Raw genomic sequence first — 26,016 nt, 5'->3', positions numbered from 1 at the left:
CTGTGTCCAGTTCTGGGCTGGGCTCTTGAGTACAAGAAAGACAAGGAGCCACTGGACAGGGTCCAGTGGAAGCCACAAAGATGATAAGGGCCTGGGGCATCTCTCTTACGAGGGGAGATTGCATGAGCTGGGCTTGTTTGGTCTAGAGAAGAGAAGATTGAGAGGGGATCTTATTAACGCATATAAATATCTCAAAGGTGGGCATCAAGAGGATGATGCTGGACTCTTTTCAGTGGTGCCCAGCACCAGGCTGAGGAGCAATGGCTGTAAACTACAACACACGAAGTTTCACCTCAACATGAGGAAGAAATTCTTTACATTGAAGGTGGCAGAGCACTGGAACAGGCTGCCCAGGGAAGTAATGGAGTCTTCTCTGGAGACATTCAAAACCCACCTGGACGCGTTCCTGTGTCACCTGCTCCAGGTGCCCCTGCCTTGGCAGGGGGGTTGGACTGGATGATCTCCCGAGGTCCCCTCTGACCTAACAATTCTGTGCCTCTTCCTGGCTATCAGCGGGAATAAACACCAGAATAAACACCCCCAAGGACCCGAGATGATTCCAGCGGTGCCCCCTGCGGATATCGCCGTTCGCGACACCAGCCTGGGGCGGCCTTGCCCCGCGGGGCAGCCCCGCTCCGCTCCGTCCGGCGTTCCACTCTCCGGGTTTCCCCGGCGCCTCCCGCTCCACCCCGTCCGTGACTCCGCTGTCCGTGTTTCCGCGCCGGCCCGCGCCGGCCCCGCCCCGCGGCTCCGGTTTCAGGCGCTGCTACAGGGACCCCCAAGATGGAAACGCAGGGGCTGCCGGCCGCGGAGGCGGCCCGGGCCCGGCCCGCCGCGCAACATGGCGGCCCCGCCGCGCCGCCGCCGCCGCCGCCCGGCTGGGACCCGCCGCCCGCCACCGCCCCGCCCTCCCCCGCCGGCAGCACCATCGCGCCGGGCCTCTACGTGAGCTTCCCGGTGCTGCTGGTGGAGGAGAAGCCGGAGCCCGGCGCCAGCCCCGCGCCCAGCGCGCCGCCGGCGGGGCCCGCGCCCGACAGCGACGGGCTGCTGCTCGTCTTCAACGTGGTGCGCGGCGCGGGCGGCGGCGAAGCGGGGCGCGCCCAGCCCGGCCCGCCGCCCGCTGAGCCGCCGGAGGAGGCCCCCGGCTCGGCGCCGCCGCCGCCGCCTCCTCCTCCTCCTCCTCCCCCGCCGCCAGCACCGCTGCCCCCCGCGGGCGGCGATGGCGGCGCGGCGGAGGACGGCGCCTTCTCGGGGACCATCACCATCAACAACCAGAGCCTGCTGGTGCGCATCGAGAACGGCGTGCTGACTCTGGGGCCCGGCGCCGAGCAGCCCGCGGGGGCCGCGCCGCCCAGCGCCGCCTCCAGCCCCGCCGAGCCGCCGGGCGGGCCGCGGCCGCGCTCGCCGCCCGCCTTCCCGTGCCCGGAGCCGCGCTGCGGGGAGGCCTTTCCCCGGAAGCAGCAGCTGCGGCTGCACCGGCTGTCGGCGCACGGCGGCGGTGGCGGCGGGGAGGACGGGCGGGGCGCGGCGGCGAGGCCGTTCGGCTGCCCCGTGCCGGGCTGCGCCTGGTCCTTCGCCACGGCCTACAAGCTGCGGCGGCACCTGCACTCGCACGACAAGCTGCGGCCGTTCGCCTGCGCCGCGCCGGGCTGCGCCAAGCGCTTCACCACCGTGTACAACCTGCGGGCGCACAGCCGCGCCCACGAGCAGGAGGCGGCGCAGAAGTGCGAGGCGTGCGGGCAGCGCTTCCCCAGCGCCGCCCGCCTGGCCGCCCACCGCCGCCGCAGCCACCTGGAGCCCGAGCGGCCCTACCGCTGCGACTTCCCCGGTAAGCCGCCTGTGGGGACGGGCTGCCTTCCCTCCCCCGCCCAGAAAAACCGGGATCCCAACTCGCTTCGCCTCTCCGCTGCCCCTCCTTCGTCTCCCCGAGGGGTCTCCCCTGAGACTTCACCTCAGTTATCAAAGACTTCCATCTAATTTGGCAGCTTGAGGACGCTGCGCCTTTGCTCCCGTGACTTTGTGAAGCACGGCATGACACAGCACCACTGTCCAGTGGTGCACCTTAACCCGGGCTGTGCGGGTTTTCATTGCCCACCTTGGGTAAACAGTTGTATTTCCTTGGGGTAACGTAGTTTAGGATTGCACTGTTTGTTTGGGGTTTTTTTTTATGTTCCCGGATGTAACATCCTGGGAAAAGGATCATGAAGATGCCTCGCTAAAAGCTGGACGGCAGAAAAGAGTGCAGTTTTCCTGATTTTTATTGCTCTTTCCCTTCTCTCCCCAGGCTGTGAGAGAACGTTTATCACAATGAGTGCATTATTCTCCCATAACCGAGCCCACTTCAGAGAGCAAGAGCAGTTCACCTGCTCATTCCCTGGCTGTAACAAGCAGTATGACAAAGCCTGCCGACTGAAAATCCACATGAGGAGTCACACAGGTATTCACAGGCATGACTTGTTCCTGGGGAAGTACACAGAAGATAGTTATGTGGAGAGTGGACTTTGGTTTGCTGGAAAAACTGAAAGTCATGAAGGGAGGAAGGGTGACAGGAATTATTTGGAGTCAGTGATTCTTGGCCTTCAGGGAGGAAGGGGTAGGAGTCCGCTGAATCAACTGGCCAAGTGCAAAGTAGTTAGGGACATGCAAAGCTGTGGTTTCTGTCATTGTGCACTCTGTCCAGCAAAACTATCCCAGCTCTACTCCCAAATTCATAGACCTTCAAAATGTTGGTCAAAGCAAACAGCTGAAAAACTCTCAGACCATGTGGAGTGTTTGTGCCAAGGCTGGGAACAGCAAGAAGGTAAATTTCAACTCAAGGCAAGCACTCCTGACTTACAAGGACCACTGCTAAGCTGAAATACAGCCTTCTCATGTTTTAAAGACACTTGTGTGTACTCTCTACTGTCCTCTGGTTTCGTGGCTTTAGTGTTGAGTTTTGGGGTTTTTTTTTGTTTTCTTAAGTGTCACTTTTGTTAAGTTAAAGTTCATAGATGTGATGAAAATCAGCTTCACATACTTCACTGTATGGTAATCAAGATGCAGTCACAAGTCATGAAAACAGGAAAGAACATTTCTGTTTTCAGTAATGTTCTTATTTACTTGTTATTAAAGTACCTTCAAAATAGCTCAGATTAATATGAGGTGGATTGATAAATCTGATCTGTGATGTTTGATGCACAGGAAAAGATGCAGTAGCCTGGAGGCCCAGACCGTACAAGGGTATAGGGGCATGACAATACTCTGCAGTGCATTGCAGGACAGAGTGGCTGAGTTGTTCTGTCTTAAATTATTTTAAGCAGGTTTTGATGTTTTCTAGCAGCAGTGTGTATTTTCATATTCAATAGTTAAAGTAATCTTTTTTTGCTTAAGGTGAAAGACCTTTTATCTGCGACTTTGAAGGCTGTGGCTGGTCTTTCACCAGTATGTCCAAGCTTCTGAGACATAAAAGGTAAAGGAAGCTTTTTCTGATTATACTGTCCTAAGCCGCTGGCTGTTTGTTTATCTGTGTATTTTTTTTTTCAGTACCTAAGCAGCAGTGGATTTAATCATGGCAATTTCCTTCCCTTGTAGGAAACATGAGGATGACAGGAGATTCATGTGCCCAGTGGAAGGCTGTGGGAAGTCCTTCACAAGAGCAGAACACTTGAAAGGCCACAGTATAACTCACCTTGGTACAAAACCATTTGAGTGTCCAGTAGAAGGTATTGCTCCACTCTTGTGTGTTTACTGGTAACCAGTGTGTATTTTTACCTAAAGAGTGTGTGTGTTTTCCCCAAATGTGAGCTTGGTACAGGATTGGAACAATTTAGAATGAGTCTTTCTAACAGAGTTTGAAGAGATAAAACTAAACAGAAGACATTGCAACTGAACAAGTGATCATTCCCAAAGTTATGGATTACAGAGAAAACTGTAGTTTGTGCTCTAGCTTGACTACCTCCATCACTTCAGCAGGACTCCAGGAACAGAGATTTTTGAGTCTGATCTGAAATATTCTGCTTTATAAAGTCAAGAAGCTCTACTTAGTGATTGTGTCTCCTTTTTATGGTCTTGCCAGAAGTCATCATGGAGATGAAAATGCTGTAGTCTGGAAAGGTTGTGCTTTATATTGGATGAACTCAGGGTTTCTTTTTGTCAGAAACAGGTTGTTGAACTGTCCTACCCACTCAGACGTTGATTTCTTCTGGGTCCTCTGAGTGTATGCACAGGCACTGCAAAATAGCAAGTAGAGTTCTGCAGAGATACTGTGATTTAAGACATTAAATATGAACACTGAATTGAAATTAGATGAAATTTCAAAGCCTTGTATATCTTCTTACAGGCTGTTGTGCCAAATTTTCAGCAAGAAGTAGTTTGTATATTCACTCCAAAAAACATCTTCAGGATGTGGACTCATTAAAGACCCGGTGCCCTGTTTCCAGCTGTAATAAACTGCTCACTTCCAAACACAGTATGAAGACGCACATGGTCAAACAGCATAACTTCAGCCCAGGTAAAGTGTTTGTTTCAGGCTGTTAGGGGGTGCAGTGGGAAAATTAAATGTTTGATTAAGGAAGATATGTATTTACTAATGTTGAAATCTTAGTCCCATTGATATGAATGACAGAATCTTTACTGAAACTGGAGTTGGTTTCTCCCTTCCCTAAAATTTTCAGTGGGACCTCTGAGTATTAGAAAGTGATACCTGCACTTGACCTGTGTGAAACTGTGAGAAATTTCATCGTTTTTTAATGAAGTAGAACTTGTCCTTGTCTGTGCCATCTCTAGAAGAGTAGCAAGGTCTAAAAGAACTTCTCTTTTCACACCTTTTTCCACTCCTCTACAGCCTGACTTAGCTTGGACTGTCTCAGTGTTATTTTTTGGCAAGTACTTTTGTAACTGAAACTTCTCAGTAAAGGAGTGAACTTATTTCAGTAAGCTGCTTTTTCTTAGATCTGCTTTAAGGGAAGTTGGGAAGTATTTTAGTAGGCTGAGGATACAGAATTTTAAGCTTCCTCCTTTGATCATTCATATTTTTCCTCTCCATTGTCTGATTGAAAGGTCTCTCTTATAACCAAACTCTTCTCTTCCAGATCTCCTAACTCAGCTTGAAGCAACCAACTCCCTCACACCCAGCAGTGAACTCACTAGTCCAGGGCAGAGTGATCTCGGCAACATAGACCTTGTATCCCTGTTCTCCAATGTGTCTGGTAACAATTCTGGAATTGCAACAGACATGGCACTGGTGAACTCTGGGATTGTCACCATCGATGTTGCTTCGGTGGGCTCGACACTGGGAGGAAACCTGCCCACCAGTACCAATTCCTTAAGCCAGGCAGTCGATCCCTTGATCCTGGTGGCGAGCAGCGACATGCCGCAGGGCCTGGACAGTTCTCTCCTGCTGGGAAGCGGTGCAGTTCTACAGCAAAGCACTTTAAACTTGGATGATGTACAGACTGTCAATGCCGAAGCCTTGGGTTCGCTGGCGTCCCTGTCGGTGAGGAACTCCAGTCAAGATGTGCACAGCTTGACGTCCAGCAATAATTTAACCATCGACACGGCCACTTTGACTCCTTCCAGCAGCCTCGGCGGTACCAATGTGCCTGAGTTACTCGCGCCAGTTAAAGCTGAGCGGAATTTGGTTCCGTGCTCAGACGTTGTTGGTCAACAAGAGGGCAGCAAAGTAGTGACACAGTTTGTCTTCTCCAACCCTCCGGGGAGCTACAGTGCACAGAAGGAAATGGATCTTGGGGCAGTGACTGGCAGCTCGTTTTTGGTATGGAGTAACTATATTCACTTTACCCCTAGCTGACTGAGACAGCCTGACTTTGGGAGTATCCCTTGCTACTTACAGGGAGACCTTTCTCTCAGATTTTGCAGATCATGCATTTTGGCTCTTTTTTGACAAAGGGTATGGAATGTTATGTTGTGGTAGTGTGTTGTCACAAGTAGATTCAGTGTGGTGATAAGTTCTCTTAAGAAATACTGGAATTCTGGTGGGGACAATTAACGAAGAACCTTTCAAAATAAGCAGCCATCCATCTGAAATGGAATTTGCAGGAATACCCAGGAATATGTGATATATCTTGTGCATTTCGTTCCAGGGAAAGATTTGGGCTGTAAGAGTAACTGCAACATTTTAATCTGAGTCCTCATTCTTGTATTAAGTACTCTTCCCTTTCTCCTTCACTGTGTTGCTGCAGACTGTTTACATTAAGGAGTAAATATTTGTTAAAGTCTGAACGTTTATAAACGTGGACCTAACTTCTTAGTGTGTTGAACTCCAAATATTGAACAGATGTAGGGAGTTTGTTGAAACACTAATCAAAAGATTAGAGAAACTAGAATTCAGTGTTTGCAGCATAGAAGGTAACTGCATTTGAGAACTCATTAGTCTGTGTTCATTGTCTTACTTTGCTCTTGATTCCAAAAACTTTACATCTCTGGGCTTTTTTTTTTAACTAGGAGAGCAGTGGGTCTGCAAGAACAGACTACAGAGCCATTCAGCTAGCCAAGAAAAAGAAACAAAAAGGGAATGGCAGCAGCACAGGTGAGAAGCCATTAATTTTGTCAGATTTACTAAATACAATTATTTAGGATTTTTGGCACTGCAATGGGAGCAGGTTTCTGAGCGGCATTCTTAAATGTCCCATCCAGTATATTGCTAGTTAAAATGATTATGCATGTGGTGTACCATCTGTTACTCTGGATAATCACATTCTGTGGAATTTCAAATTCACAGTAAGTTTACAAAGAAAGATGCACCATATGTTTCATGGTTGTTAACAAGACACTAGCTCTCCATCTCTTCATCTGCTTTTTATTTTCTTATTAAAACAAAAAAAAATTAAGGTCACTTTGCTTTCTGTTGTTTATGCTTTTGGTCTTACTTAAGGCGTTCTTTCAGTCAGTACAGACAATAAAAACAACTGGAATTTTGCTTGTATGTTTCTCTTAGTAGTAGTGTGTATACAGTGTTAAGGAATTTATTTTTTAATTATCTGGAAATACTCAAACCTCTCTCTCAGATTTTTGCCTTGTAGGGAGTTCTTGTGCAGGCTGTGGTTTAGGTCATGATTCCAGATGTGTCCTCTTCCTCTTAAACTGTAGTTTGACTCAAAGCCATCTGATGTGAATTATACACTACTCCTTTGTCAGGTCAAACATGGTCCATGGCTCACTAGACTTGCACGAGCTCAGATGTTTGAGTTGTGTCTACCTTTGGGGCTGGGGTGGAATATCATATATTTTTGATATGAATACCATATATGGAGAGAGAGTTTAGTTCCAGTTTGCTGTCTCTTAGACCTTCCTCCTCTGAAAATCAAGGCAGTAATTTTTGAGGTGAGTTAAGAGACTAGTTCTGATTTGAGAACCGTTGTGTTTGTGTATTTGTAAAATGCATACCTGGATAAATTCTGTCTGGTTCCGTGAGTTGTCACATGGAAGGATAAGTGCATTATGAAGCCAGTCCTGAGTGTCCTTGTATTAGACATGTGCATGTGGCATCAACCGTGTCTTTTGGTTGTTAATTTGAAAAAGGCAATTACATTTTACAAATGTCTTCTGAAATGACCTCAGAAAACTCCTGTTTCTGTTCCTACTCAAGTCTTTCAAGTCCACCTTTCACCAGCTATTGCCTTAATGCTACCCACTGCTTCTCTAAGTGGTCTAGAGCATCTTGTATCTCTTACTGGTTTAACTGGGTTGAGCGAATACTATGGAGGGAAGTTCAGTGTTTAAAAAGAACTTATCCAAGCCCTTCATTTATTATAGATGAAAAAAGACCCCAAAAACCCGCAGAGCTGACAGGACTGTATCCTTGCAATTGTTTTGATTAGGTTTTTGGTTTTCAGCTTGTAATACAGCAGCTGATTTATCTTGCTTTAAACTGAAAGAAGCTTAAGTTGTGATAATTGTATTTGGGTAGCCCATTCTACCCAACAGTCCTTGAAATCTTTCTGAAAGTAGATGAGCTTCCTATGCTCTTTTTACAGTTTAGAAAAATGATGTGCATGACTTCTCAGGAAATGAATTGCAAAATTAAAAATAGAAAATGCAATTCTGCTTCCTAATTCCTTTCTATATCTCCACAAATATACCAGTATTTCTGTGCTACCACAGGGGTGAGCCCTAAGCTTAGCAGTTTGTGATGTGGTTTTAATGGTGTTCATGTAAAAAGATGCTCACTCAGCAGCTGGAGGTCACCAGCTTTTAGCATTGTCAGATGGTGCTTAATTATATTTCACTGTTGCAGGCATTTGCTGTGTAGTGTAAATAGCTGCATAAAATTGAAAAGTACTAGCAGGATGCTTTGGTTAATTGTTTCTGACCATCTAACTATTAAAACTGCTCTCTTTTAGGGGCATCTGGCTCTGGTCAGAGGAAAAACAAAGGTGGTAAAGTAAGCCCTACCAACTTTTCATCATCGACTCCTGGCAGTCGACTGGGTGGCAACATAGTTCTGCCAAATGGAGGGCTGACAATAAGGGACCCTGCCACTGGAGCTCAGTATGTGCAAATTCAGCTTCTTCAGGTAAGAGCTAAGGAGAAAAAAAATGCTCGTCTTCTCTGTTACCCAAATTGGCACATTTGTGGAAGAATTTGACTGTTTGTGAACTCAGGTACTACTGCCCCTGGATGAGATCACGAGCTCTGCAGTATTCTTACATTATTCCACATCTCAATTACAAAGTAAATATTAAAACAAGTAAATATTAAAACAAGTAAATACTTAAGTATAAATAGTAATTAGACAAAATATAAATAAATATTAAAGTAAGTAAATGAGACTGACTTGAAAACATTCCTGCAAAAGGAAGTTTCAGCCTTAACTGTTATTTTTCTAAAGTGTTGAAATGGAGCTTTAAAAAACCCAAAACAACCTAGTAATTGGTGTGGACTGATTAGAGGAGCATGAAAGGTAATAGTTTTTGGCCAGGTGTGTATCTGTGTAGTATTCAGAGAGAGGGGTAAGTTCCTTCTACTTTACTCCTCAACAACTATGGTATGGAGGAAGCTGTGGGCAGAGTTCTCCATCCATCTAGTTTTCTGAGGGGTGTTTGTAACATAACAAACATGAAAGTTTGTAACTTTTATGTTAAGTATCAGCTTTATGCAAACATGGTGAAACTTGTTTCACATTTCTGAGTGTTACATTTATTGGAAGATGAACAATTCCTTCCTTTTCAGATCTTGCCAGTGGTCCCGATGAAGACAGGACAGGTTGTACTCTGGGTTGGGTTCAGATTTAAGTGGTAGTTAGCTTTCTACATGTTTGTAGATCTAGGCCTTACTAGTACAGTGCAGTGGCTTTAGCAGATTTTTTAACATCATGAGGCTGAGTGAAATTTGCCATATTGTACTGAGATATCTGGAGGTCGTGTAATTTTATCATATTTCTGTGTTCACAGGATGATTCCCCAGGAGAGGGAGATTTGCCCTTTCAGCTGAGCTCCCAGTCCTCTTCATCACATTCTCAGCTTACAGTGGATTTACCTGTTCACATACTTCAGGTACAGCACGTCAAGCCATTGGGTTTTATTGCCTTGCTTGAAAGTGAAGACAGTTTACTGTAAACACTCACATTCTGCCTAATGAAAGTACCTTTTTTTTCCATTGGGAGTTTAATTTCACTCACACAAAGTAGAAAGCAGAGAGCTGCATTACACAATTTATCTTGTGTCTGTTACTAACCTTTGACACATCATAGGTGATTGTTTCTCTTCCTCTGTTACTGAGTAATGAATAACTAAATGTTACTCGTTTATTCTGAAGTGCCCCCATCCTTATTTTCCTGATCCCAGCCCGCAGATAGTAGATGGGTCAATAAAGAATCAGAATTGGAATGTAACAGGCTACAGGAAGGATAGGAAGTGGGAAGTAGAATCTTCAGCCTAGATTTCAGAGTGGTGTCCATATGGGAATGGCAGGTTACAAAGCCTGCTCAGGGGCCCTCAGTTTTGATAAACTCTGCAAAGCACCTATTCTTGCCAAGTGGGCTTCTCCTAGGTAGAAAATAAAGCTTTTTTTTATTGAGGAGGGGCACCTTACTGTGCTAAACCTAGAAATACAAGAAGAGTAGGGTTGTTGGCCATGGTAGAGAGTTAATGGAGGAAAACCAAATAGCAATTTTAAATTTAAATGCTCATCTGAAGTGTTCCACAGAAAAACTGTGGCAACATTGTTTGGATCCCCAAAGTAGGAAAACTGGGATTCCCCTGAACCATTCAAAATATTGCTGTGCTGTTGAATAAATGTCAAGGTAATCTTGCTGATAAGCAGCAAAAGCATCTAGAGGTGAAAGTACTGAACTCTTCATGCTGTCTGTTTGCTTTAACAGGAACCACACAATTCCACTGAAGATGATGCAGGTTCTGATAACTCTCAGTTCACTGGAAGCACAATAAACTTACAGGATCTGGAATGACCATTATTAAGAACAGTTACTTGAAAACAAATTGGGCAATCATGACAGAGTGAGATAACTATATGGGTCTTTTTCCGAGGAAAATATGAAAAGTAGGAGAACTGAAGTATGGTTGCACTCTTTGTGATTTGCTAAAGACAGTTGCAGCTGAAAGATTTTCTTAAAAAATGTAAATCCCACTTGATGTGCCTGTGTAAGATACCCTGTCTGCCTGGTGGTCGGGGAGGCTGAGGCAGACTGCTGTACAGTGTTGTTTCAGGGAGAAGTACTGTATTACACTTCAAACTGAGGTAATATTTACTGTTTTCACAGGAAACCAAGTATTCTACAGCTAACAAGTGCAAATTTATAATCCTGCCTATGACAGTTAAAAGTTTCCTTCCATTGGTTTCCTGCTGGAGCCAGTGGCATCGAGGAATTAAGAGCTAAAATTTGCAAGTGTGTTCCACACACAAAACCCATAATTGTTTTGGCCCGTGTTTTGGCAGAAAACTGGAATAAAGTGTCACATGTAACAAAATTAACGTTCTATGCCATGAAAATGAGATGCTCTAAAATCTTTGTTTTAGAAAGCTAGATTCTAAATGTTAACTTAGCTGTGAATCAGTTTGTAGCTCATGTTGAGTTTCTCCCTTTCCTTACTCCCATGTCCCAAATACTTTGCTGAATTCTTCCAGCAAAACTTGAAAAAGAAAACTGCAATAGAACTGTACTCACTGTAAGTGATTAGCTAAGAGTCCAACAGCATCTGAGAGAGGTTTGTTTTTATCTTTGTGTTCCCTTTTTTGGGAGGAATGTTGACTGTCCTGTAAATTTAAGCACCTTGATTTTTGTCTCATCTATAAACCGCTGCCAAGTTACCTGTAAACTGGCCACTACTATTTTATTTTGAGTTGTTTGATGTTTTTGGTTTTTTTTAATGGAACACTGTTAACACATGTTCTTTATTGCTGTCCCAGAGTGCCACATGCACGTGCAGCTTACGGCTGGTTTACAGAATATGCAGTTGTCAGAGTATTTTGTGAGGGGAAAAGAATTGTTACCCAGAGAGATTTGCCCCACTGAAAAACTGCAGTTTCTCTTGGGGCTGGGGGGAGAGGTTGTATGTACTCTACTTATCTGGATTGCAGACACCTAAATAAGTATAGGGTTGTATAGGGGAAAAAACCACCTTTGGTTACGTTTTAAGGTAGTAATTTAAATGTTTCTTATGGTGATGTTCTGAATGCCTATAAAAGTATGTATAGGAGTTTGATAAAAGGCTGTATGTACTGGTTTTTTTTTTATTCTCAGTGAGGTGTGTGTATGCACGTATGTGTATTTTTTTTTTACAAAATAAGATATGTCACAGAGGGGAACGTTGTGATCTTTCTAATCTTGCACATATTTATTTATTTTACAGTTATACTGATGTTAAATTCACATGAGGTTGTTCAGAAATGCTTTTACTTCCTGTGCCTTTTGAACTATGTATGTGTCCATATAAATGCTTTTTTTTGATTGAAGACTTGGGGAGGAAAAAAGCATACAGGTTACATTGAACTTCAGCTCCTGATTTGTAGGCAGTATTATATCCTCTGGTTGAACCAGTTTTATTTTTCTATCTTTAGCCTAACTGAGCATTGAGGTCTCTCTGTTCCTCTCACTCTGAGTTTACAGCTTATGTCCAGGGAAAGTCTTAACCTTCTCAGGCTGGGTTTCCAAACCAAACTGTTGGTAGATGAGATCTACCCAGTGGCTGTGACTGCAGCATGGAGTCTACTCCGGAGAGAGAGAGAGATTGAGAAGGAGTTGTGCTCCAGGGACTCCTTGGTCTTGCTCTAGTGGTCACCATGCTCTCCCTGGAAGCTGAGACACCTCGAGCTCCCAATGCCTGCATTATTCTGTTCTCAAGGACCATACCAGTTCTTACTCTATTAAAATGGCCAAGGAACACTCCATCTTTTTATGGGACTTGCAACCAAATCTTTCTACTTCTGAAAATGTACCTCACTCAGCTTTGTAAGTGAATGTAAAGTGCTAACCTCTTGGGGCAGAAAATTGGATTACTTGGCTTGGAGTCCATTGCTGGCAATGGATACCTGAAGAACTGCTGGTGCAAAAGGGTTAATAAAGCTTTTTTTTTATGGTCAGTTTGTCACTGGGTGTTGTTCTTTGCTTGGATGCATCTGACATAAAGCTAATTACTAGCAGCTTGATTTCTGCAGAGCCTGTGTTTTTCCTTTGGTTGCGTCTTTTCCACAGTAGTGGGGTGGAGTCTGTAATGAAACCCATCCTTTGGATTAAAGCATAGCCATTGTTTTTTATAGCCCTTCAACAAACTTGTGATTATCTTAAGTGTCTGGCAGGTGCCTGACTTAGTTGTGCCTTAACAGAGATTGTCACCCAGGACTGTGATAGATCTCTCTGCTCGGGTTTGTAGGCATAGAGCTACTGGCATTAAACACTGAATGAGAAAAGCATTGGTGCTTAGCAGGAGCCTGAGAAGCAAAATAAGATAATTTTTATTTATTTTCTTAGGCAATATATCAATGGGCAGGAAAAAAGGTTGCAAATTTTCCTTGGAGTCTTAGAATAGGAGAAGAAGGAAGTTTCATGGGACTGAAGTTGTTCAACTGAGCAAAGACAGAATGTAGATCTACAAGACTAGTTCTAGAGCAGCTTCAGCCCTACGTGCTGTGATTGAGGCTGTGCTGTCAAGAGAAATAATACATTTGTTCTTCCTTCTCCTTATCTATTTGTTCTTGGGTGGTCTTCTTCTCCTTCCTGGCAGGTGGGTTGGAATGAAACACCAGCTTCCCGCCATTCTGCAGAGAAAGAAGAGGTATTTTAATCAGTGCTGTGTCGGTGTGTCTGAACCACGTGGCTAAAGCTGTTTCATGAGGGGCTGTGGCCCCTTGCTCTCTATTTTCTAGGCAGGCTGCAGTGTGTCTAAGTGTGTTTTTTGTATTAGAAAGTGCATGTGAAGCACCTGAAGGCCGTGTGTGTGCTCGTGCTTCAGCTGCTACAACGTACTGTTGTACCTACAACTGGTTTCTGACTCATTTGTACAGTCATTTGTACTGTCTCAGGAAGAGCAGGGGAAGTTGGAAGTCCAGAGAAATATCAGTGGGAGCCTGCAGAACCCTCTGTTTTCTCTTGGTTAAAGGGCAGGGACTCATGGCACCTGTTCTGTGTCACCCATGCTGTCAGTGCTTTGGTGTGTGACAGAGCTGGGGTGTCCTCGCTGCTGTGTTGGCCTGTGGAAGGTGCAGCAGGAGCTGTGGCTGAAGCTCAGTTTGGCATAATATGGCACATGTCAGAAAAGGTGTGGTTTGATGGGATGGCGAAACTGACTGAGGGTCTTGCTGCTGTTGTCAGGTGTGTCTTGCTCATGCCCAGTTCCTCATTTGCCAGTTTTCTTGCTTTGTTTAATACAGCCAAGTTAATGAGTTGAAATGAGCTTACTGAGAATTGGCAAGTAATGGAGGGAGCCATGTGGTCGAGAGAAGGATAGGAGAAAGACAATGGAAGGATACTGAGCTGGAAGAGTGTGCACTGTGACTGACTTCCCAGCAGTGGCTTAAGTTACATCACTCCTGTAAATTGTAAATTGTGCTATGCCTGGCTATTGGTGCCATCCCCACACAGCTGTGGAGGCCCCTAGTAACACTATTCCCTTAAACACTTGCTATTCAGGTACCTCTAGCTTCCCTGAAGTGGGCTATTGAGGTGAGAATCACTGCACTTACCTTTTTTTCTACAGTTGCCTGCAATCTTTCCATGTCCCTTTTCAATCCTTCCTCCTGCTGCTGCTTCTGTTTCAGCTTTTCCTCTCTGAGCCTTTTGAAGGGAGGAAGTAAAGGATGAGTTAAATCCAGCATGCAGCTACACCAGATGTGCTTTTGACACACAGCACGAACATCTAACATTACATTTTACATCACACCTTACATGTAACCACGTAGGACCACCAGAGCACAGGGTTTGGGTGCAGCCTTTGCTGGAGTTTGTTAGTGGGAAGGTGGTAGTAGAGAAGCACTGACCACAGTTGGTCCTACTCTTTCTGGAGTGATGAGTGGAAAAAAGCATGTCAGGCTTTGAAATGGAGATATTGGACAGTTGTTTTCTGTTGCAGACAGGCTCTGTGCCACCTTCAGCAGGTGACTTACGCTCTGCAGTTGACCAGGATGCCCACCAGCTTTGTGGGTGAGTGATGTTTATAGGAGGGTTTTACACCCACGGAGCTACACATTGCTCAAATGGGCACAGTGGAGGCCAATACTGGCAAGTGGTTCCAATCCCTATGAAAATGAAGCGCTGGAACAGAAATGGGATCAAGCTGTGGAACGCTGAGGCCCAGAGGAACTGAATTCTTAACCTTGTGATCCTGAGGAAAACTTTAAATGCTTTTTGAAGGTTTTTTTTTAGTTTCATTGTTTTTGGTTTTATTTGGGGTGTGGGGTATGTGGTATCAGGATCTTCCCTGAATTATTCTCCTCCATCCCCAGCATAGAATAAATGTGTGTCTTATTTTGTAATTTAAGAGTGCAAACCCATTCACAGAACATCAGGAAGAAACACCACACCCTTTGTACTCCAAAGCTGAATAAAGATACAGAGAAAGAGTAAGCAGGAGGGAAATATCACTGCTCTGGCTTTAAATCCTCAGACTATTCTCATTCACCTGAAGATGGCCTGATACGGTCAGCAGTTCATCTATCTTTGCAATTTTTGAGGGGAAATTTCATGTAAGTGACTGGGCTAAAAGGAATGTGTCTTATCTTGGAACCTGAATTGATTGTGTTAATTGGCTACTATTTAATAAAACAAGTCAAATTTAAGAGTTTTGTAGAAGAAACGTTTGAAAGCTGTCATTGCTGTGAAATACCCTTATGTACCTATTGAATACATGACAAAATATCAGGGCATGGCAAACTCTGAGTGTGTTAACTAGAGGAGTAATTTTCTATTTAATCAGTTTAAAAGGAGTAATTTTCTATTTAATCAGGTTAAATATTGTTACTGTAAATAGTCTTCTTAAAATTATGATTCTCGTCATTGAGTCTGGTTTGTTTGTGAGTTTGGTGTTTTTTATTCTTCTGAATTTTTCCCTTCTCCAATGTAGCTTGCAGGTCTTTTCTAATGTAGCTGTGAGCTGCTGCTCGCTGCTCAGGAGACTCAAGTTCTATGAATGTGGAACCCTTACAGAAGAAAAATGGTATGGATTGGTCACATGGGATTTCAGATTGCTGCTACAGTTTCTCGGGTTGATTTGACTCTTTTTGAGTCTTTTTTTGACCTGTATTTAAAAATAGAGGTATTTTCCAGAAGAGAGTCTTGCCTTACCTTGCCCTCTTTTCCTTTTTTATGGCTTTCTGAGCCTTTTCTATCTGTGATGATGGAATTCCCTCCAGGTTATCCAGTAAATCATTGAGCTGTTTTTCTATTACTTTTAGCATCTCTATTGTCTTCAGGTTTGTCTCATTGTCTCCAGTGCAGTGGGAATAGACTTCCAGCACCTTCTTCTTCAGGCTTGCGAGCATTTTGTCCTAGAGGTAAGAGGAGGTATGTAAGAGGCACATCTGGGTCCTGCCCAGTAGAACCATAATATCCCTCCAAAACCAAAGGAAGTCAGTAAAGGAAACACTTTAATTTCCTCAACAAGCCTCAGTTGCTTGTTTCACGGTTGGCTTAGCAGCAGTGGCTGGGACAGATGGCTTTATTGAGCCTTTCTCCTGTTGGTCTCATCTTCCCAGCTTTGCTGTGACTTGGGACAGGTTGTGGCTGCCCAGGTGTCTTTATGGCCCCTGCTCTCACCTCATAGCATGGAGCAGACACATTTGCTGCCTCAGCAGTGCCCTAAACCTGCCCTTGCTATAGCTCCATTGCTGGGAAATAGTGCTGATCCCTGCCCGGTGCAACCCACTGCCTGCTCTGTTCCCGGGATATGGATATGGCTGGTGGAGAGGAACCACTTATGCTCATGTGAACCCCCCTTGCCTTGATCTCAGTGTGTACCTGGTCATCAGCTTCATGTTCTCCACAGGAAAAAAGGTGGACTCTGAGCTTCAGATCTGCTATTCTCTCTTCTTCCTGGGCGACAGCGGACTGGAGGGTGTTTACCTCCTGTTTCAGCTCTGCTAACTCCTTCTCCCTAGGCCAGAAGAGAGAGGAGGTATTTGGAAAGGGCATCTCTGAAACACAGGGCTCTTCTGCTCCCCCCAGCCTGGGCCCATCCCTTCTACTGCCAGCAGATGGAGGTAACACTTCAGCTTTTCCTGGAAATTTGCACCCACAGCCCTGAGAGCTTCTGTTTTTTCTGGAAAAACAGTTTCTGTGCTAGTGTGAGGAAGGAAAAAGTAGCCTAGCTAAACTAAGATTTTTTAATAGTCAGTGGGGGATCCAGATTTAAAAACTTTCACAAGGGGATAAATTACACTTTAAATGGGAATATGTGTGTCTAGCTGCCATTGAAATAGTATATTACAATGACACTTGGGTTCCCTTCTGTCTTCCTCGTAGAAGGTTTTACATTGAGTCATAGTAGATGCTGGTCTGGATCACTCCAGAAATTGCCTTGTTTCTTCCTTTGATCTTCCTTTATGAGAATTACACAATGCTTCTGTCTCATATCCACTCCAGGATGCTAAATGCATCAGTTCCCTAGTCTGCACCTTGAGGACTAAGGAATTAGTCCCAAGCTCAAGTCTTATTTTCTAAATTAAACATAGATGGGACACTTTCCTGCGAGCTCACAACAGAGTCTCTGTTGTGTGCTGTGTGAACAGCATTACATGTGGTCTGCAGGTAGTGAGGTGCTAGTGGTGGGCAGAGGGGTCCCTTCCCATCTCTTGCAGGATCACACTTACATGCTTTCATGTGTGGTGATGAAAGTGTGCTGGACCTTGTTCCATTTTTCCTCAATATCCTGGGAATTCTGGATGAAGGATATGTTCTCATCCTGCATCTTCATGAAAGTAATCAGCAGTTGTTCGGGATGAGTAAAATACAACTCAGGCTCCTAGGGTGGAAAACACATGTGATGAGTGTTTTTCCTCCTCCAGCCTCTTGAACTACATGGAGGTTGGTCTGCACCAGCCCTGGCTGTTCAAACACTTCCATCAAGAGAGGTCTGTGACTGTCCATTTACAAATGTCTCCCACCTTCCTGCCATGTGTGTAGCTTTACTCTGCCTCAGAGCTCACCCCCAAAACCAGTTGCATTTTGGGGGGTAAAATGTGATTCAAACATCTGTGAGAGGAAAGCTTCAATTTCAGACATAAACCAGTAACTTCACTAGTTTAAAAATCTTCCATTATATGATGTCATATCTGGTTGGGGGATGACAAGCTTAGAGATGATGCCAGGTTTTTGGAAATTGGAGGAGGAAAGTTAAACCAAACTATTTATAATACATGTTGCCAAAACATGAGCTTTTATGAATGTATAAACATACGTTTATAATTTGTGGCTACAGTAACTCCTCAGTACCATAACTGATGGTTATAAGGTGAGGGAAATTAGTAATATTAATAAATGGCACAGGACAAACCAAAAATGTAAATATTTCAACATAGGACTTCTGACCTCATCTTCATCCGAGCTGATTTCATTTTCTGCGTCCTCCAAGGAACTTCTGAAAAAGCATTTTGTGTATTAGGCCCTTAGAGAAATGAGAGCTCACAGGAGACCTTGTTAGTGACTTATGAACACTGGGGTTTTTTTGCTATTGCTGTTTGCTCCTCTACAGTCCTTTGCACATTCCCACGTTTGCCTCCCCATGGCTGTGGCCTGTTTGGGTGTCTGTAGGATCTAGGGGTCACACAAACAGGCCCTGAGCAAGCTGCCTTTTGTGCTGCTCCAGGCTGTGCTGTCCCAGTGGGACTGGGACATGACACGTGACCCTGAACTGATCGTGTTGATCCAAATGCCTTTAAACTCACTGGGAGGTTTTGACTCTTGGGCAAAGAGAAGGCAAAGGCAAGAGCCTTACTAGAAAGGCTCAGGCAGCAGCAGCAGCAGCACAAATGTAGAAGAAGCCTCGTGCTCTTTGTGAGACATGGTACTGCTCCTAAACAACATGGTGTAGCCACCATGGGGAGACTGCAGTTTTTACTTGCCCTGGGAGAAGCTTGTTGAGTGCTTCTTCCTCTGCACAAGAGATGAAAGAGGGGGCAAGAGGTGCCTGGCTGCTCTTTGCAGCACAGTCTGTTCACCACCTTCACTTGCACCTGTCACCCTGTGCCATGGAGAGGTTAAAAAACCTTTGTTGGCACCATCTTAGTGCCAGCCCCACTTGGGGCAGGGCTCTCAGCAGAGGATTTAAGGACAGAGCTCTGTTGGAGTAGGCACATAGGTACTGACTTGCACACCTGAGGGCTTTCTACTGGTATTTGGATTTGTTCCAATAAGCCCCAACTCTCAGTATGCCCACAGCAAAGGTGAGGAGTCGGATTCCCCTCTGCTGACTCCCAGTCAACTGAGTGCTCTCTGCAGTATTTAAGTGTGTTGTTTGCATTGTTTTGTACTTACAGTTCTCTTGTTAAAAGAGGCTTCAGGAACTGTTTGAGCTGTGGCCTGATATCACGTGACCTGGAATCCAAACTTTCTGAATACAGCAGGGAACTTGGCATATCTGTAAAACTGATGGTATGGGCAGTCCTGGCTGTCACACCCTGGTCTGGAGACAAGAAGAGAAGTACTCAAAGCCTGGGGCTGTCCCAAAGAGGAGCAGGCAGTACTTCCCTGGCACTCATGGCACTCACCCTGCTCTGCCCCAGGGGCAGATGAGGCGCTCCCTTCATTAGCTCTGGATTCTGTTTTCAAATCCTTATCCTTCCTGTGCTTTTTTCCGTGTTCCTTCTGCCACTCTTTTGGAGACAGCTGATAGAGGATGTCCCGGTACATCTTGTACTCCTGCAGAGTATCCTGAATTCTGGATATATCACTGGATTGAGAGAAGTGGACAAAGTTTGTTAGCAGGGAGGAAAGCCTCTGCTTGAACACCTTCTTTCTTGCTCTTGATATTCAGCTTAACCCAGAGAAGGGACAAGAGGGCACGTATTTTCATGGACATGCAAAAACAAATGGGAACCTGCCCCACGTGTTCTTTGTGGTTCCTCATAGGGAAGCTGCCTGGTCAAATCTCTGTGGCCAGAGCCTTGATATGTCACTGGGCTTGCTAATTTTGGAATTTTTACTTGAAAAGGAATGAGAAATTTTGCCAGCTCAACTCATAATGGTTATCACAGTTATTTCTTTTGTCTTTCCGCGAGTGCCCATTAAAATGCATTGCTTAGTTTTGTTTGGTTTTTAATCTGATACTAAGCATTTGATTTTGGTTTTGGAATGTTTACACTTCTTAACAATATTAATAAAAACTAGTCAAGTTGTTTTAGAAACAAAGCCAGCATCTGGAAAACAAAAGCCGAAACATTTTGACTCTTAAAATGGAACATTTTTGGAAATCTTTCACCCCCAAGGACTGTGAAAGTACACCAGTGCAAGGGCTGTTAAAGACCAAGCAGGAATAATGAGCAACTATTACCCTTGGACCTTCGTTATTTGGGAATTGATTGCCCGGAGCTCCATTATTTTCTTTCTCTTTGCTGAGGTTTCTTCTTTGGCCCTAGGAAAGAATGCATAAATATAAGACATTAAACAATTTAGTAGTGAGTACTGAATTGAGGTGTGTGTGAAACAGCAAAAAAGATGTGATACAAGCACTAGAAGTCTGTGTTATGGGTGTATCCCAGGTGATGTTTGTTTCCTGCCTCAAGGTCCTACTTCTCTTGGCAAGGAGTATGGCATCCCAGTGTTTAGATCTCCCTAATTTGGCTGCTGCTGAGCATCAGTTGCTGCTCTGCCCTTGTGATACCTGTAATGGGCCAAAGCCTTCCCTGAGGGGACTGTTCCTGCTTTGAGGAGTTGGGCAGAAGCATCTCCCCCTAGTAAGGGTGCTGTGAGAAGAATGGAAGTGGTGAGACCAGCAGTAGGTTTCTTGCTGCCACCAGATCAAGGGCTTTTGCAATGAGAGTATTCCCTGGCTGTTGTTCTCCTTCCTCTCTTTTACTGAATGTGTGGGGAGAAAGTGCCACCAAGACTGTAACTCTGGGAAAATCAAGGGTGTTTCATAGCCAAAAACCCTGCAGGAGGGTCAAGCAGAAAATCTCCTGTGTCCAGCACGAAAGAGCACATGGTTCAACGTTCCTTACATTTTCAGGGCTTTGACAGAGTTATTTTGGTTCTCCTGCAGGAACTCCTCAAACATGGCAGCATCCTTCTCCATCCTTTTCTCAGCCTTTTCCAGTTTTTTTTCCTCATTCTTTGCTATGTCCTCCATCTTTTTAATCTCATCTCGCTTCACTGCCATGGCATACTGAAATGAACCCCAAAGGCAACACAGTCACATTGGTTGGTTGATTTTAAAGGTACATTGGTTAAGATTTGTTCTTGGTTACTGTATTACCTGATAATTGTTGGCAGAGAGGGTAAGGACTTAAAACCAAGGTTTTTGTCTTAATGCATAGAGGTATATAGAGGCCAGAGGTTATTTCAGAAGGAACATAACAAAGAAGCAGTGAAACTAAAGACAGAATCCAGAAGTCCCAGCACTGTGTTAACTCCTGGCTGACAAAGATTGATTCATTCAGTTTTGTTACAGCACAAAAATAGAGATGAATAATGGGGATATTCCAGCACAGTTACTCCATCCCCTTATTTTGAGTTCAGAATGGCTCCCAGCTACAATTTACGTATAGAACAGCAGGAGTCAAAAGGCCAGGGTATCTGTGCATCTAACAACTGAAATAGTTGCAGGGTGGCTATGGAATGATGCAAATGACATATGCTCCTTTATTTCTTGATTGGGAATTGCTGGGCTACAGACTATTAGTGTCTGTAACACAGGACTTGGACAGTCAATCCATGAGGTCTGATGTGTGCCTCCTTGGAAAGATCTGTAGGCAGTGCATCTCAGGGGAAAAAACACCAAAACAAAGCAACACAGAGAAGAGTAATTAAATGAAGAGAAAGGAACATTCTAAAAGCAAAGTACCTCAAGAAAAAAGATCTCTCTTCTGTCATTTAGGTAGCCATGGAAGGTCTCCCTTTCTAATGCGTAGTCTGAAATTAGAATGTAAAGTTGCTTAGACTAAAGGGGAAAATATGGCTAAGGCAAAACACAGTGAATATGTGGGCTACCATGAGCATGGATCTGGTTGGCATTGGAGTCAGCAATACTGGTTATTGTATTAGTTTTTACCTTGTTTAGGATCGGTTTTATATGGAGTATGAAATCCTTGTTTAGGATCAGTTTCATGGAGTAAATTCAGATGGAATGGAGCCGAGAATCCGGTCCTTGTCCTCTAGACATTAGTGGGAAAGCTACTGCTCATGTCAGAGGTAGAAAATTTAGGCCTGTATCCACTAAAATCCAACTTTAGGTCAGCTTAGTAGAAATGTTTCTATTACAGAAGGTCCTGCAAACTCAGGTGGCTCCCAGCAGATTCTGAGAGCTCCCAGATACTGTGAAGGACAGTGGAACCCAGGCTACTGTGGAGGGGGTGCCACGTGCTCTGTATGTAAATGCATGAGATGGAGATGGTTCAGCCACACAGAGGTTGGCAAGATACAGCCAACTATTGTGTCTGCAAGACCTCACCAAAGTCAGCCAGAGCAAACTGCTCCTCCCATCCCCTCTTTGCCTTAGGCTGTTTCCCAGCTGAGCAGCACCACTGCAAAGACAGTGACTGTTCTGCACCTTTTTGCATGCCTAACTTCCGTGAGAGAATCTCCTGAAGAACTTTCAGTCTCTCTTCACTTGTTGCCTGTTTTCTGCTCTCCTCTTCTTCCTCCTTTTTCAGAGCTTTCATCAATCCACTTTTTTCTTTTATTTTAGTGGAGTAAGTAGTTTTCTCATGGACTTTCAAGGTCTTCTTCCTTTCATGTTCCTGTGGGAAGTCAGATACGTGGACAGTCTGATTGTGTGCTTTGTATGCTGTGGTTTTTAAAGTCATGAGTAGCTATTCACAGTCTAGAAATTTGCAGACTGCTGATATTCTGATGATGCATGTTTGCCTGGTTTTTCTGACTAATCCTAGTGATATTCTCTCTTGAGGCAACTGAAAAGCTAAATGCCTTAGCTCTTGTTCTCATTAGTATGTTGATTTGTATTCTGCATCCGTCCACCAGCTGTGCTAATTTGTACCTACTCAGTGTCCTCATTTTTCCTTCCTGGATTATTCCTCTGAGTGAACGGAAATTTTCTGAGATTCATCCTATAAATCCCCTAGTTAAAGGGAACAACAGGACAGCCCACACTTAACCAGTTCAGTCCAATTTTCCCAATGGCACATAAACCACCAAGTTCAGATTGAGAGGATCTTTTCAAACCCACTCTGGACCTTTCTGGAGGACAAAAGGTTGTTCCCGCTCAGTGTTTTCTTATGGAGTGAAGTGTAATTCATTGCTGTCTGCACAGTTTGGCCATGAGTTATGCTGAGGACATCCCTCAGCAGACACCCTTAGTGCACTTCTTTCCGAGTTCTTCCCTGTACTTATATAGTGACCTTCAACCCAAGCAAGAACCAGACTGTATCAGTCATCAGTGTGAGGTGAGGAGGCCTTGCTAAAGCTTGTTTGGATCCCTCCCACTGTGCTTTAGAAACAAAGACCTCTTGCTTCTTTCCACACTACTGCCAGGCTGTGTGACCATGTGCAACAGTCAGACCAGAGAATCACAGAATGACTTGGCTTGGAAGGGACCTTAAAGATAAACTAGTTCCAACCCCCTGCCATGGGCAGGGACACCTTCCACTAGACCAGCTTGCTCAAAGCCCCATCCAACCTGGCCTTGGACACTTCCAGGGATGGTGCAGCCCCAACTTTGAGCAACCTGTTCCAGTGCCTCACTACCCTCTGAGTAAAGAATTTCTTCCTCACATCTAATCTATATCTCTTCTCTTTAGGTTTAAAATAATTCCCCCTGGTTCTTTCACTATCTGTTTCTGTAAAAAGTTGCTGTTCTTTTTTTGATAAGCACCCTCTGAGTACTGAAAGACTGCAATCAGGTCTCCCAGAGCCTTTTCCTCTCTGGGCTGAACATCCCCAGGTTTCTCATGAAGTGATCTTTTGATCTCTCATGCACTAAAATTTGGTATTCATTGGTTGGTTGCCTGCCCTAGTAAGTGCTTGTTAAATACATTGGCCTAGAGCATGTATACACACCGCCTTTGCCTTTTTGATTTCCTTGTCCCTTAGTGCAAAAATATCAGCATCTGATGGGATTGTAAACGGATTTTTCGTTGGGTTTTCTTCATCCTCGTCAGAGCTTTCTGCAAAAAAACAAATGGATGAGGATGTAGAAGACGTGAAGCAGAATATCAGGACTCAGTGCAAAGGGAGTGTGATCTGCTGCATCACGCCCGGAGGGTGGGCAGCTGTGCTCCCAGCTGCAGGTGACTAATGGTGCTGGAGGAGGGAGCCGGATAGGGCTTATGAGAATCCACTGATATAACTGAGACCTCTGTATGGTTTATGTCACTTGACCATATCTAATGATCAGTTGAGGATTTCAGACAGGGATTTTTGTAGGTCTGCAGCTGTTTTACCCACCTCATCTGTTTGTGGGCAGAAGAATTTGACTACAGGCCTCTCCTTTGACTGAACAAGGGAAGGCTGCTGGAGCATTGTGTCCTTACCTGACAGCACAAGGCAGGTTTCCATTGCAGGGCTGGAAGAGAGACTTTTAGATGTTGATGCTGTCTGTTGAGATGCTGTCCTTGACCCTGGCCCAAAGAAAACCATAAACAAGTCAATCAGTTGGGACCTGCCAGTAACTGATGTGGTAAGTTTTACAGCAGTGGTAGGCCTAGGGGCTTTCTGGATCTTAACCACTGAGCCTTTAATGTCTGTAGGAATTAACAAAAAGCTTCATTAAACTGCAAAACATTTGTGCTCTGACCCCCAACGGAGATGCTCATCCCTGGCTTATGTGAAAGTTGGGTAAAACACAGTCTTCCTTACACACACACTGAAGGGAAATGAATGACAAAACACTTTGGAGGTAACAAGCAACCCAAGTACCTCGTCTCTTTTTCCACCCAGTCACCAGTTCAGACCCGCACCCATGCTTTTCCATTCTCCTGTCACTAGTTCACAAGCTACGTTTTTTACTCCTTAAAGCTCTTACCAGGAATTGTTTCAGCATCGTGGATTTCTTGCGATGAGGCGGAATGATTGTTGGACAGCACAGACATGTTGTATGAACTCCGTTGTGTTTCCTTTTAGGTTGGCAAATTGGTGAAGGTTAGTTTTTTGTTCTCTGACTCCAGTCTCTTTTGTAGTTTTGCTATGGGTCCTAAGGGAAAAGGCATAATTGAAATGATCTCATTTGCAAAGCACAGATAGACCATTGTTAAAGTTATCCTTTAATCACCAAAGGCAGCAAACTGGGCCCAGTGAGGTATTAGTTCAATTGATGCAATTCTGCTGCTGGCACCATTCCTGATCTGCACTGATATAAGAACTGTAGAAAATATCTTCTTCCTCTTGCACTAGTTTTAAGGCTATTTTAAAACATCAGTTTTTGCTCTGAACAGCCTCCAGTTTTTATGTATATTGAGCTAAACTCATCTGGCCTAATTTCCGTGTACGTCCTTGGTGCTTTGTGTTTCCTATTGGCTGTGTTTCTGCAGCTGCCCAATTAGTATCCAATTCTTTGGAGGTGTCAAACTTTCACTGCTGGTGAGACACAGAGGCTGAGATAGAATTTAGGCTGCTTGAATATATCCCAAATGTTTTCTCTCTCCTTTTCAGTTCTTGAAGTACCTTTTCCAAAAGCCTCCTTGACTGGTTACTCAGATTTCAAGTCTCTCTGAACTTTGCTTAATGTGAGGGGATATTTTTCTCTGGGGGTCTCCCATCTACATCCTGGAACAACATCACCCCTGCTGATGATGTGAGTTTTGGAGAAAGCCCCACCAGGGCAGGGGTGGGAAGGCAGACAAACACCTGAGGCATTCGGTCGAATAGAGTTTGTGAAACCTGCAGAGCAGTTGCAGCAAACACCTGGAGGCTCCGCCCTCAGCGCACACCTTGATTTCTCTGATCTGAAACCCTTCTCATAAAAATTTTCTTGTTCCTGTGGTTGATTTAATTTCCTGCTACAGGGAATAGGACTGAAAAGCAGGATTAGACAGAGGATACTGGCATATGGCAAATAATTATCAGTGCAATCCTCAAAGATAAAAAGTGCTTTATAATATAATTTTAGCTAAATGAAGGAAACTGTTTTTAAGATTAACTTATAAATATTAATTTTATTAAGGTACTTTTAGTCTGAGGTTGTTTTGGTTTTTAATAGGTTTTTTTGCACATCACTTTGGAAATAATGCCAAAAGCTACAGAAGCACTAGCTGTGCTAAATATAATTATTAAGCTCAATAATGCAAATAAAAATGATTTATTGCTAGAATCATTTGGCATATATTAGTTCCTCTGACATTTTTATGTTCCAGTAGCTACATACCAGTGGCCAGTAGCATGGGAATCAATAGATAAGGCATTCATGGTTTTAATATACCAAAACCTTTATTCAGTGTTTTTCCCTTGCATCAAGCTGCTGTGCA

At 44.3% G+C, this 26,016-nt stretch overlaps 2 protein-coding genes across 2 annotated transcripts in view; one reads left to right on the top strand and one right to left on the bottom strand.

The window, feature by feature from the left end:
* Positions 1-783: 783 nt before the first annotated feature.
* On the top strand, positions 784-12,537 carry ZXDC (ZXD family zinc finger C). The gene is made up of 10 exons (XM_017820628.1): positions 784-1,828; positions 2,285-2,437; positions 3,370-3,448; positions 3,571-3,701; positions 4,319-4,489; positions 5,070-5,752; positions 6,442-6,526; positions 8,340-8,512; positions 9,390-9,491; positions 10,319-12,537. Exons 1-10 carry the CDS (start codon positions 784-786, stop codon positions 10,403-10,405), a joined length of 2,709 nt encoding a protein of 902 aa, XP_017676117.1. The 3' UTR covers positions 10,406-12,537.
* A 367-nt stretch (positions 12,538-12,904) lies between these two features.
* CFAP100 (cilia and flagella associated protein 100) overlaps positions 12,905-26,016 on the bottom strand; it is a 13,576-nt gene continuing 464 nt past the window's right edge. Inside the window, exons 2-16 of the mRNA XM_017820521.1 lie at positions 24,579-24,746; positions 24,088-24,174; positions 23,615-23,721; positions 22,149-22,338; positions 21,444-21,511; positions 20,602-20,765; positions 19,935-20,015; positions 19,153-19,334; positions 18,920-19,067; positions 17,975-18,023; positions 17,257-17,408; positions 16,406-16,541; positions 15,734-15,936; positions 14,137-14,227; positions 12,905-13,212 (exon numbers count right to left, since the gene is read on the bottom strand). Of these exons, the coding sequence (XP_017676010.1) occupies positions 13,102-13,212; positions 14,137-14,227; positions 15,734-15,936; positions 16,406-16,541; positions 17,257-17,408; positions 17,975-18,023; positions 18,920-19,067; positions 19,153-19,334; positions 19,935-20,015; positions 20,602-20,765; positions 21,444-21,511; positions 22,149-22,338; positions 23,615-23,721; positions 24,088-24,174; positions 24,579-24,645 (1,836 nt within the window). The 5' untranslated portion in view covers positions 24,646-24,746 and the 3' untranslated portion in view covers positions 12,905-13,101. The remainder of the gene's footprint in view (positions 13,213-14,136; positions 14,228-15,733; positions 15,937-16,405; positions 16,542-17,256; positions 17,409-17,974; positions 18,024-18,919; positions 19,068-19,152; positions 19,335-19,934; positions 20,016-20,601; positions 20,766-21,443; positions 21,512-22,148; positions 22,339-23,614; positions 23,722-24,087; positions 24,175-24,578; positions 24,747-26,016) is intronic.

Source organism: Lepidothrix coronata, unplaced genomic scaffold (assembly GCF_001604755.1).
Source record: "Lepidothrix coronata isolate B3197 unplaced genomic scaffold, Lepidothrix_coronata-1.0 Scaffold84, whole genome shotgun sequence".
Taxonomy (NCBI): Eukaryota; Metazoa; Chordata; class Aves; order Passeriformes; family Pipridae; genus Lepidothrix; species Lepidothrix coronata.
This window is presented reverse-complemented; position numbering and strand designations above follow the sequence as displayed.

Bases quoted from the DNA above. Each gene is read 5' to 3' on its own strand.
- ZXDC (XM_017820628.1), top strand. From the start codon at position 784: ATGGAAACGCAGGGGCTGCCGGCCGCGGAGGCGGCCCGGGCCCGGCCC. The intron at 2,438-3,369 runs GTATTCACAGGC...TTTTTGCTTAAG, and splicing joins CCACATGAGGAGTCACACAG to GTGAAAGACCTTTTATCTGC. The intron at 5,753-6,441 runs GTATGGAGTAAC...TTTTTTAACTAG, and splicing joins TGACTGGCAGCTCGTTTTTG to GAGAGCAGTGGGTCTGCAAG.